At 44.6% G+C, this 13,363-nt stretch overlaps 1 protein-coding gene across 3 annotated transcripts in view; it reads right to left on the reverse strand.

Moving 5' to 3' along the window:
* LOC135812162 (cadherin EGF LAG seven-pass G-type receptor 1-like) overlaps positions 1-13,363 on the reverse strand; it is a 54,976-nt gene that overhangs the window by 16,972 nt on the left and 24,641 nt on the right. Inside the window, exons 1-2 of one of the 3 annotated variants that reach the window (XM_065325478.1) lie at positions 11,278-11,556; positions 540-593 (exon numbers count right to left, since the gene is read on the reverse strand). In XM_065325478.1, coding sequence (XP_065181550.1) covers positions 540-593; positions 11,278-11,377 — 154 coding nt within the window. In that variant the 5' untranslated portion in view covers positions 11,378-11,556. Of the gene's footprint in view, positions 1-539; positions 594-3,122; positions 4,363-11,277; positions 11,557-13,363 lie in introns of those variants that run through there. The other 2 variants (XM_065325480.1, XM_065325479.1) reach the window with 2 other exon arrangements.

The following is a 13,363-nucleotide window of genomic DNA, read 5'->3' on the forward strand; positions in this document are numbered from 1 at the left end:
CGGGTGTGGTCACTTAATTCGAAAGTAAATACGTACTTATTTACGGACTTTTACGGTAATTCAACAACTATATGAGCACACAAACTCCCCATACGTTTCAATGCAAGCAGGACTAAATCTTCTACGAGTTTTCCCTCTGCCTAGATAACACCATTCTAGAACTGCAACGGCAAAGCTTCATATCACGTGCCGTGGTGCAGTCCGTTTCACGACCAAACAGCGGAAACTCACCACCAGAAAGTTGTACCCTAGATGTTTTTTTTTGTGTGGGTGCACCCAAATAGGATGGTGTGACGCAGACAATTCCACAGCAGCCACGTAACAAAGTGGACTGCTTTTCTATGAGATGTGAAATTATGCAGTCTACACTTGACCCTGCTGTCGCATGAACCAAGATGAACTGCTACGGAATGAGATAATTTATGAAATAATTCTACAGTCTCAGAGATCTCATAGGTCACAATTGCCCACCAGATGAGGATGTGGGCGTAGGATTGTCCAGTAGAGTGCAAAGCCAACTTAAATACAATTCCTCTTACCTATACCCTGCAATCCAATTCCCCAGTCCTTCCATGAATCTCTGGGTACGAATCCTATTGCAGAAGAAGAGGACAAACAGCAATACACAAATATTAAAACGGATCACAATTAGCTCATCAAAGGAGACATATTTTGGCATATCTTACATCAAACACAGCACCCGCCATTTACAAACGTGAGCGACAGAAGACAGTATACTTCAACCCTGAGTAATACTGTACCATAACCCCACTGCAAAGACTGCCAGCACCATTAAGATCTGACATTAAATGTTAGCTGTAGTAAACACATCCCAGTCAATATAGTTATACACTTCCATCAGAATGGCGTGTGTAGAATGAGCATGTCTCGATCCATATTGGTAATTAAAATGATGATGGGGTGCGGCCTTTACTGAGAGAGGCACACACACATACACAATAAGGTTTCCACTGCATTGTCATGATTCGACCTGCCGAAATGGAATTTTCTGTTTACCCTTGGTACCAGAGAAAATGACAACTGGCAATCTACAGCAATCGCTCCTCTTAGGCCTGCATACGCCTGTTCATGGGCAAGATGGTGGCCTGGATTGGACACTGTCATGTTCAAAGTGCCCTTGGGCATTTACAGCTTTAGTTATTATGACAACAGTCACACATCATGCCAATATTTCTATTGCCCTACATGCCCCCTGTAATCACTTGTGAGCACTCTGGAAGTCATAAAATATCAATCCAAATGCTGTGATGGGTATCGCCTCATGCATGGGCATTTACGTTGCACTGCAAGATCTAGGATAATATTATCGTCAGGTTGAGCTCATTTACCCGGACATTTGGCTATGGGCCCAGTTGTATGGGGAGCCTGGAGTATACAGCCTAGCAGTTGTCAAGGTTTATGGGGTTGGAAACTGGATTATCAACCATTTATTTATTTTTTTAATTTTTTATTTACATCCCTTTCTATCTTTATGGTCTCGATTTGTGCCATTATCTGGACATACCGTAGGCAAGTTGTGCTCAGATGAGCAATGAGTCACCTTTCAGCACTTTGGATGTTAGACATGCTATCAATCATTTTTCTTGATGTCAAGATGTGCATGACGCCAACAAGGTAGAAGATGGCTTCTTACTCTTAGTTGGAGGAGTGTTTTTGAACACAAAATCACCGGAAAAAAATATTTTGGTCTGTGTTGTTTTGCCTATCTTTGAGTGGGCCATCATCCAGATATAGTGAAACCTGTCTAAGACCACCTCTCAAGGGACCTTCAAAATGTGGTCTCTATTGCCAGGTGGTCTCCTTATCCAGGGTCATTTACTGGAAATAGCACCCCTTGGTCCTGAGTTCAGTGGCCTTCTGAGACAGGTGGTCGCCTTGGCAGGTTTTACTGTACATTAATGATGGGTTACACAATCATGGTCTCTTAGCTGATATTCCTTGCCACAGGTGTCAAGGTAAGTCAATGGTGTGGTCACACTGGGCATGCTGGGTCCTTTTGTCTCTGATCTTGATAGAATAGCACCCACTACACTGGCACCACACACGGAAAAATGCGCTCCCTACTGTGTCACCTTTTCCATTGCATAGCATTATTATTACAAATGCACTGTCATTTTCAGGAATTTATGGGGTTATGGTCAAGTGGACCACCGCAGCTAGCACAGCACCAATACACAAATCAGCTTCCACATCACTGTGTTGATTGAGCTGCTCATTGTCATAATTATTCCCTAGCACTCATCAACTAACTTTACTCAATGCATGGGAACAGCTGATCATAACAATCCGTGGTTCTCTGGTTTGTTTATGTGTTTTGTCTGTTGTTATGAAAATCACAATCCTAACACCACAGTGAAACAGAGTTCAAGTAACAGTTCCAGGGGAATAATGTTTAGTCCTGTACTAGTTCCCTTATTGCATTGACAGCGCCCCAGACTCCCATTAGATTTGACAGACCTGTCACAAAAACCATGACCCACATCTGCTGTCGTCCTGGCATTGAATGAAAGGGAAGGGACAGCTGATCATCCTGTCACAGAGGACTGGGGCGAGTAGTGTAACGCGCACACAACACACTTCGAGTCAACAGAGACACTTTTTAGGCGAACCAACAAGGTGTGATTCAGGTGGGCCCGTTACACAACACCCACAAGACATTGTTGTGAGTCTGACAGGCTGCTCCGAACGAGCACCTCACATCCAAACTAACTGAGTTACTTCGCTGTGCAAACGGCGTTTCTTCATTTTTGCTCACCACGCTGCCAAAGACCGATGGAATGTTTATAGTTGCGACTTGGAAATCATTATGTTTCCCGTCATGTGATAGCCAGGAGAGCTTGGTAGAGCATGACAAACAGTTGTACAGACAGCAGCCAAGGTACAGAACGGTGAGGCAGCAGGATCCTTTTCGACACCAACCAGGAAGGAGGTTTGGGCAGAGCGCGTCACGCACTCCACCTCGACCAAGACATGCTGGACACAATGCTGATTTTAGAGTCAAGTGGGACCGTAACACACGATACACACATGCGTACACGACACGACAACTCTTTGCTCCTTCTGACAGGCAGAATTTTGCATCCATTACGCTAAGCACTCACCTTCCGAGCGGCTGCACAGCATCAGCGCAATCAACGCCACGGCGAACAGTTTAGTGTGGCGCAAGTAGTCGCCTTCCATAGCGCACTAATCGGTGAAAACGACAGCGCTCCTCTCCTGCGTTGTACGTAAGTCGTTGGTCAAAATCTCTTTCCTTGGCTGGAAATCACGAGGGCTTGATATTAGTGCGGAGTACTAATGGCGAATTACTATTCTCCCCGGAAGGCGAAATAAGACTCAGTACTGTGAACTACTTACATGTAGGTGGACGACACAGTCGTGACCACTACACACAGACCTGTTCCGCACAAATAATACGACTGCTCAGCTTCTCACTGCCGTGCAAACTAGTAGTAATACAATAGCCGTGTACTATGTCTCAGCGTGTTACAAACTATTTCTGGAACACGTGAGGAACTTCCGTAGTTTCTAGGTGTTTTCACGCGGATCCAGTAGCTGCATGCAGGTAATTCCTGATGGAGAGAAGTGAACAATTCTTCCACTGGGATTACATCTATCTACACAGAAAATAGGCGGTGTAGGTGAAAGCTGTAACAGTGGTACCACAGCACAACCCGACTTGACGACAAGGTAGAGCGACTGGTATTGATGCAGGCGTTGACGCTTCACTGCCTCAACTATTTCACCCCAGCGGGGCAGCTAAACAAGGGAGCGGATCGTTGTGCAAGTGATCACAGGCCGGCGAATCGTTCCTTTCTCCCAGCACAAGAGCGTCATCAGCCGTCGCTGCTCCCGGGAGCAACTGATCTTGGCAGCTCCGCCGCCTCACAAGTGCGCTAGCCAGCTGACCGTCTAGAGAATGCACATAGTGCACTGGCAAGATGTTTTCCCAAGAGGACGTCTCTCTCAAGGACCGTACACGTTGTACGCTGAGTAGCCAGTCAATAGAAGCAGCCTCCGCAGGTCAAGAGGTTCAACGGTCTGGCAAGTGGAACACTTACTACGACGTATCAAGGCTATTTACTACTTACTTGAAAATGGTCACTGGCTCATCGGTAATATACTAATAATGCGTGAACGATTGAAATAATATTCTTCAGAGGACTCCACGGGAGATGGAAATGAGGCTCGAGGCTCATTTGATAATGCAGCGTCCTCGCTTTTCAAAGCGTATTAGGTCTACGCTTGCCATGGAAACTGCCGAATGCCTTGTCACAGCGCAACTGCCGCAAGTGACTTGTCTTCAGTTTAGGTACGGAAGGAGGTCCGATTCAAGCCACGCGATCCGCTGGAGCAGAACGAGTTCCGAAAAACAACACGGCTCACAGACAACACTGCACTGGCGCTTCGAGCGTAGACACCCGAGCTGTTGAGTGTTGGTACAGCTACAGTGCAGCACTGTACCACTACATGTAATGATGTAGACTCTCTACTACATGACTTTGTAGTTGTACTCGAAAACTCAGTTTGTTATCATGGTTATGTGGGAACATAATCATTGCCAGGATGAGACGGTAAGTGTAGCAGGCAATGACGCATGGTGTAACAGACGCCGCACAGAGCTTGTCGTGTGGTCTTTCCTGTGTGAAACAGCTAGTACTGTCAGTACTGAGCTAGCTGCCGGTTTTCAGTCATTACTAATAGTGTAGTTGCCATGAGCCACATTGAATAAAGACTAGTGCATTACGGAGCTCGTCTGTTTGTTGTTGGAGGCGTTCCGAATCTGATGGTTGCCACAGGAGTGCAAGGAAGCCTACCAAGTGGAGGGGTCAGAGAGGGAGGAACAAGAATGATTGAGCTCAGTGTGGACGGTAACCATCAATGATCATTGCATCAAAGGCAGATTTATTGAGCTGATGATGGATGCAGGTGGCGGTGTTCATTTTATGTGACTTGATTCGATTTAGCGAGATTACAGTGTACATAGCGAAGGACCACTGATGTGGAACGAGAGCAAGGGAAGTGAGGAGATGTTTTATAATGATAGGACGACCATGTTCCAGGACCTTTAGCGCAACGGTGGGAACTCAGCTTCGAAGTAGGAGCAAGCTCTGAAGTGGTTCTGAACATAATCCGTCACGTTCGCCACAATTAGAGTAACCTTTCGCAATAATACAACACAATACTAATAATGTGCTAATGATCCACTAAAGCAATTCTGATGATCTGAGCCATACCTCCCGCTTGACAGCAATGAGAATTTCTTGATAACCATGATGATCCCAAGTCAGTCAGGTTGGCAGCTTGCTCTCAGACTTTTGTAATTCCCAGCAGCTAGCTGTCGGAGTTTCAATGACTCGACGAAACTGGGCAGGCAATTGGACTAGTTACGGTGGTACTGAATTCTTATGCAACAATACTCGTTGTACACGTGCACACATAATAATTATTATACATTTTGAAGTACATGTACATGTACATTGTACATCAAAAATGTTGAAATTCACGCTCCAGCCAAAGAACTCATCACCTCTTCCTGGGCCTAATTAACCTCAATGAATGCTTTTCAATTGTTTAGTCTGTAACGGTACATTTCAATGTGGACATCTGAATGAAGTCTTGTGGAGTCAAGTCGGCTAGGGCTTCGCATTTCTGGCGATTGGCGGTATGCAATCGCGACTTGTTTGTACCAGCACTATGCCTATGGTATTCTGTTATAACACATAACGCATGGGACATTGTTATTAGAGGCTTCTCCCCGCAGGCATCGATGCAAATGTAAATGTACATGTATTCCGAGCTGCCGAGCTTTCGCATAAACCAAACGCATGGGACGTACTGAATACATGTACATGTACATGTACATACATGTACATGTACATGTACATTGTACATGTAGTTCAAACTGGCGTCGTCTCTCGACAACTGGACTTGGGGTGTGACGCAAGACAAAGCCTAACTAACTAACTTCCCTTCACTTCACCACTCCATCTGGATCAACACCTGACCTACATCATGTACAGTGTACATGTATTTTATAAGACCAGGAATACTGGTGCGAGAGATTTGAAGAAAAGGTGTCTCCGGGTGCTTGTGGGGCTCCGGTTTACCGATGGGATGGGAAGTGATTCCGATCAGCACAATGCGTTGCTAGCTCGTCCACCTGAAGTGGTCCCACATGAGATAGTCAGTGCTCTCCAGCTGACCGGAGACGCGCAGCGCCCCATGATGTGTTTTCTGCACATCCGATCTTATTATAGTTTAGCGCCGGGAACATACCATGATACGTGTAAATTGTATCTATGTCGGAGGGGAAATGTTGCCGTTAGGCTTCTGGCAAAGTCGACGAAAGTCATTTTTAGAAGTCCTATCGTTCAACACCAACCGTGCTACATGCTCATGTACATGCATAATTGTGCATGATGCCTATCTGCTGGTCATCGGCAAAGGCATGACACCTGGACACATGCACACACAGTAAACTTGCCAAGGCGGCCATTCTGAGAAGTTTAACCCCGTCTTTATGGACCACTAAAACTACATTGTACATGTCTAGCGAGAGTCTTTTCCCGCCAAAATGACCCTGGATAAGGCGACCACTTGCACACGGAGGCCGCATTCGAAAGGTCCATTGAAAGATTTCACATTGTACATAACTGTGCTGATGTTAGATGTAGATATCATGCAACTTGTACACGTGTATCGACTGTCTCTGATAAAGACTAAAGCTCCATTGGCATTGGGGTCAGCGACGACACGACTCTCAGCAAGGAAGGAGGCGTCGTGGTCATTTATATTGACACAGCATTCTCATTACGATGAAGAAAGGAAAAGGACAAAATGTTACGAGTCATGACAAACTGTCCACCAACGTAACCAGGTCTTACACAGCGAGTGCGACAAAATGGCACAAAACTGACAAGGAGTACATTACGATCACACTCACTGAGAGTGAAGTGCCACAGTTAATGTGTGTTGTGGCCAGACGTCTGCTATGCATGGCAGTTCTCTTTGACTATTTTTAAGTAGCCATAGCTGTCGATAAGTGAGTCTACCTTATACATGTACTTGATTAGCTCACATGTACATGTATCAGACAGCATGGTTTGTGTCCAAACCAAATGTCCTACACGTTAGAGAGACTTCCCAACACAATCGTATATATAATATCGTGCAGGCGATCGATAGTTGTTACCCTTGAGAATACTAGCATTTCAAGGAGGGATTCGAATTGTGCTCCGGATAAATTAATGTCTCTCTATGTAGAGAATGGGCAATTTCAGTATTCACTTCGCACATACATACGCATGTACCTGTACATGTACATGTACATTGTACATTGTACAGGTATTGCATTTCCATTCTAATGTCCATGGTATTGGGTATTGTTCCATTTCTGATCAGGAACACGTCTGGTGCAAGTGCCTGATCTCGCTACCCACTTAGAATAAAGAGATTCATGGCTGACAAATAAAACTCACGCGATAATTATTGCAATGAAGTGACAACCCTGCCATGTGCATGTAGGCGGAAATAGGTTGGCGGGCTGCGAAAAGTGCCAGTTGTCATGCGATTGGACGAACGTATTCACTCTTTGAACACTTATTACAAGTGGTTTGTTTTGAGGCTCGATTGGCATGGCAACTTGTTAAACTGACGTCACTGTCAGCCGCCAGTGACGATGCCGGTATGGCCTGCGAGTAGGCACTGTCTTAGGCTAGTAAAGGATGTACTGTAATACTCTGGTCGGGGAGTAGGTATTATACTACTCTCTTCTTGCACGACTTAGTGCTTCATATGCCAGATACAAATATGGGTGATTAGTTCAACCCATTACAGGACAGTGAGAGCAAAACAATAAGAAGTATTATTACATTATATTCACTGGTTCGAGGGAAAGACACATATTACATAATAAAGGTACGTTCGGGCCTGGTTTAAATCAGGCTTTGGAGAATTTATTTTTCATTGCTATCAGGTTCGGCCTCATTTCCTCTGTGCTGCGCTGATGGGTCCACAAAGGACGAAACAGTTCTGTCCGCAGATTGGGTAATGCGTATTATACATGTACATGACTGTACATGTTTGTACATAATGGACATGTCCAATCATGTACTTGTATGACCCATGGGCCATGACCAACTTATGAACCTACATGTACAATCATGTACATTTCCATGCACAGCTGTACATGTACATGTACATGTATGCGTGTGTGGATGTAGTAGTAGTAGTACACGTAGTAGCAGTAGTATTCTATTATTTTCCATGAGAAGCCTCAACAGTGATGCACACAACTCTTCAGACTCAGAGGGCCGATAACAGAGTAGAGGGGTGGGGGGGGGGGTAAAGTGTATACATTGTGCGACTAGGAGGGATTTTCAACGTTCAACTCCTCACACACAGTATGCATGTACATGTACATGTACACTATTAATAATAGTATTATGTACTAGCGGTAGGTCACGTGGCCAAGGCTGGCTTACTTGCTATGCACTACTAGTATGTAAAAGGATTGTGGCACATATCGCACAAACCAGAAGAAGTCTCTAGTGTATCGTCCATTTTTATCTGTGCACTCACCGGCGTAACTACATGTACATGACGATGTAGCGGTTAGTGGCGACCAATAAGACTAGCATGCTACTGCACTTTGGTATTCGTGAATTAGCACACATGCCCATGCCATGGAGACTTGATCACACAACCGTGCGTGTGAGCATCACGTGTCTGCGCATGCACGTACATGTATGCTGAGTGCTAAAATTCCGGTGATTGTATTATTTACTTAAAAGTTTTTGCGCCTCACTGACAGGCTTTCCAGGCCAGAAAAACTCAAAATTCCGGCATAGTGCCACGGTATGCGAGCCACCCAGGAGCCAAGAAATGCATTTACAATTTTTTTCACATTTTCGTGCCCATTCTGTTCGTGCGCGGGATCCAAACCTGAAACAAGTCCAGAAGCAGACATGGGTGGTGGGATAGGGCCCATCAACGTGGCCCTTGAACCTGTCACAACGGCAGGAGTGGGCGTTCTCTTACAGACTTCCACAGACACAAGTCAATTTTTGAATTTGTTTAGGTTTAGCACGTGCTACGAGGTCGTACCTTAGATACAACATCCAGTGCTGGGACCTCCACAGCAAGCCATTTCCCCAGTGCTGCACACCAAATCCAGGATACCCTCAAAAATCGGCAAAGACTACCACTCACGTTCCACTACTGCCTAGTACTGACTCCTACCTGACTTCTTGACACGACTCAAAGTCAAACTTGCCAAAGTCACTAAATCAACGTCAACTACAATAATCAAGCCACATACATGTATCTGCAACGTCACGAGGGTGCTGTCAAACGTCCTGCTTCGCCAGCCGCCGTGCAGCCCAAAAAGTGATTTTTTGAACTTTTAAAAACACTTCCGCTTGTTTTTATGATACGACAAGTTGCGCATGGTCTGCTCAGATACAAATACAGTGTTGCCAAAAATGACAGCACCCAACAAAAAAATCTTTCCTTGCAAGGGCACATTTTCAGAGATTTTGCAGCTATTCATGCTCTTTCAACTAATGTAGCACTCGATATGAATTTTCAAATTCGACTTTTCAGGGCTTTTACGACCAGTCTGCCCCTTAAGACTATTCTGCTTTACTTTAGCTGTGCTTAACACTAGAGAGGTCGGCCTTGCTACATATGAATTACATGTACATTTACATTGCAGTATGTACATGTACATGTATATCATGAGTTGAGAATAGACCGTTGAAATGGCACAACAGTGATGTTAAGTATTCCTCTGTAAGCGCACCCCGCCTCCCAGCCCAGGAGTCATAAGATGAGACGAACTAGAGAAAAATGGTTTGAAGGATTTCCTCGCATTGTCTCTCTTCCTCTATATATCTCTCTGTTTTGTGTGCGTTTGTGTGCGTTCAAGTCTCTATATCCCTTTCTCTCTCTCTCTCTCTCTCTATCTATCTATCTATCTATCTATCTATCTATCTATCTATCTATCTATCTATCTATCTATCTATCTATCTATCTATCTATCTATCTATCTATCTCTCTCTCTCTCCCTCTCTCTATCTCTCCCTCTCTCTCTCTCTCTCTCTCTCTCTCTCTCTCTCTCTCTCTCTCTCTCTCTCTCTCTCTCTCTCTCTCTCTCTCTCTCTCTCTCTCTCTCTCTCTCTCTCTCTCTCTCTCTCTCTCTTTCTCTCTCTGAAGTTCTCTCTCTGAAGTTCTCTCTCCTTTTTCTTTATCGGTCTATGTCTCTGCAATGATAGTCCCTTCTCCTTCCTAATTGAGCTAGATTTTCTTCTAAGTCGCTCTCTCTCTCTCTCTCTCTCTCTCTCTCTCTTTCTCTCTCTCTCTCTCTCTCTCTCTCTCACTCTCTCTCTCTGCGTCTGTCTCTGTCTCCGTCTCTCTCTACTTATCTATCTCTTCGCATACTTTATGTTCCTCCCGAGGATACACATCTCAAGATTACACGCAAGGTTTCCAGCGATGGACACCCGAGAAATTTGTTGTTGCTCCGAGTTTCGTGCGAGAAGCACTCTTGAAACAACTCCATAATGACACTCACAGTATACAAAACCGAATAAATATTCTACAATGGGTTGAAATATGGAATGATTTCAGTACTAGGCCTAAGAAGCCGTGTCAATGGATTGAGTGCTTCTCGCACGAAACTCGGACTAGGAGCAAATTTCTCGGCTGTCCATCGCTTGACGACTTGTGTGTCATTGCTCCATCTTTGATGTTGTGCACCCTTTTCGTAGTTGTGGGACCTGATCTTGCTCTACCTCAAGATTACATGTTTATACATACATAATAATATTATATTGTTGGTTGGATTTGGTTCACGATCTACAATGCATTATATCGCATCAACATGCGCATCATCCAGTGTGACCTATGGGTAGCCTACGAATTTGAAGTAAAGAGAGTAACATGGCTGTTACTCTGAGTAAAGTACTCTCGGTCGTGGGGAACTGGGAAGTCAAACCTCCTAGCCTAGACCGTCCACATGTTCACCTTATATACATGTCATGCTGTGCTTCATGAAATTCCAGCCTGGTCGTTCTTCGGCGCTCCGTTCTTCGGCGCCCGACAGTACTGTCAGGGATCTAGGGGCTTCTCTTCAACCTTTTAAAAACGGTATGTGGACGAGAACGAGGAACGGGGGATGAGGGAGGGAATTGAAGTTGTGAACCACACACAAACGTATTATTTGTTACAGCTTACTACACTCGAGAAACATACCTGATGTCCTCGATGCGAGTGGCAAGACCAGCAGTAGCAGTTGAAGCATCACGAAGCCACACCGTTCCCGATAGTCTGCAATGCTACTACGTCCATGCATCACTGAGGGCTCTGAAATGAAAAGGAGTTGGTGACCGAATCTGAACTCTTACACACTCTTATTGTCAGAATCTGAAAACTTCTAATCGCCTGGATGAGTTTCAGGGTTAGGAGGAGAGATAAATATAACGGTAAGGTTGTGAAGATCTTGCCAAAATGTCTAATCGTTTCGTGCAACGCGATCAATGAAGGTGTTCGTCACTACTCTTTTCAGAGAGTCCTTCTACCGATTCGTGTACATGTACATGAACATCATTCTGTACATATGTGTGCAGTCCGATGCATGGACGAGCGTGAGACTCTGAGAGACACGACTTGTGGTGCCTGACGGTTGCCTGCGCGTATGAACACGCTGTCAACGACAGCGGTATGCATGGGAGCGATAAGCCAAGAAGAAGGAGTAAGACATAGTATACATGTAGGCCTAAAGGTGATGGGTGCTGTCAAAACTGTTGTGTCTATTCTGGAACAACAGATGGAACGCTCAGCTATGTATAGTTCTGATTGTCCGAAGATTAGTCAATAACCATGAGGCACGGAGTAACATCAAGCAGGTAGCCTTCTTCCCCTTCTCACATGTGCATAGTCATTGCCTTTCGACTCTTTGCCGTTGGTTGCCGTGGGATGGAGGTTCTGGGGCTCCCGTCGCCGACGACAGGCTGCGGCGAATGTTGACAGGTCGATGATGGAGAGTCCACGAACTCGTCTCCGCTTTTGTCCGATGATACTATGGTGAGTGTGCGAGGCCTGTCCCCGCATTGGTCCCTTGACACTTAGCGTTGGTTGTCGAAAAAAATGCTGCGCTCTCAGAACGAGTCTAAATTTGCAGACCCTGGTTCGTCCACATTGTCTTCCTGAAGTGTACAATACATGAAACTGTTATACGGTAATCTACTTGTATGATAACAACTCTCCGCACGGAACGAGATGGCCGGTTTACTACGGAGGATAGTTGTTCATTTTAATTTATATTTTAAACAGTAACCAGACCCATGAAAAAAAGCAATTTATCGGAACATAATATAGTAAATGTACAAGAACGGATAAGGCACCCTTATGTACTACGACATAAATAGCTAATTATCCACATGTCCTTTGCGTCTCTGTGTTTTTCACTGTTTTTGACATTATCTTTCTTTACGGAGTTGTTGTTGCTGTTCATTTTGCTACTCTTTCTTTTTCCCTCCCCTTACTTTTATTTATCGCCGTGGTTGGCAATCAACCACTCTCTTAACATTGGCCGGTGTTTCCACCGAGTCTTGAGATGTTGTAATAAATAAAATAAAATAAATAGAATCACTTTGAAAATGCAGCTGCATTAAATTTTACACCTACCACGTTCAGCACACATGTAGAATCCAAACAGTTGCTTGCAACATCACGATTACTATGCTGCTTCATGATCGTTCAGTGTGAAACTCGGAGATGCGACCAACCCTTCAGACTTCTACATGTATGTTGGACAGCTCTACATGTACATGTACATGCGGTTAGCGAGCACTGTTTGTCCAATAGACTACTGTATTTGAATAGATTTTTATACAAGTATTTCGAAGTAGTTTAGTGGCTTTGTTTGATGATACATGTACATGTACATGTACATGTATGTGCAATTCATTTTGCCCTTGCAAGAGGCTTGGTTACTGCACACTGTACTCTACAAAAGCAGTTTTTGGTGTAAGTCTGGTGGTTGCAGTTGTTGCATGCATCTCGAACATTATTTTAGTCGATTCACACGCTTCTCACAGGATATGTTGAGGATAGACATCTTCTTTCTACTGGTACTATAGTGCATGCACGGCGTGTTGTCGGTATATGCGGATAATGCCGGCAGAAAAATTAGGAGAATTCGGTGCTTTTTCTGGTAAGTTTCATGCACGTTCAGTATGTGGATAAGGAAATGGAGCAGAATTCTACGAATTGCCCGCCATAAGGTTTGTATGGTTCTGCCATTTTCACTGCTTTTCGAGCAGAATCTGCCACCTTT

Source organism: Sycon ciliatum, chromosome 3 (assembly GCF_964019385.1).
Source record: "Sycon ciliatum chromosome 3, ocSycCili1.1, whole genome shotgun sequence".
Classification (NCBI taxonomy): domain Eukaryota; kingdom Metazoa; phylum Porifera; class Calcarea; order Leucosolenida; family Sycettidae; genus Sycon; species Sycon ciliatum.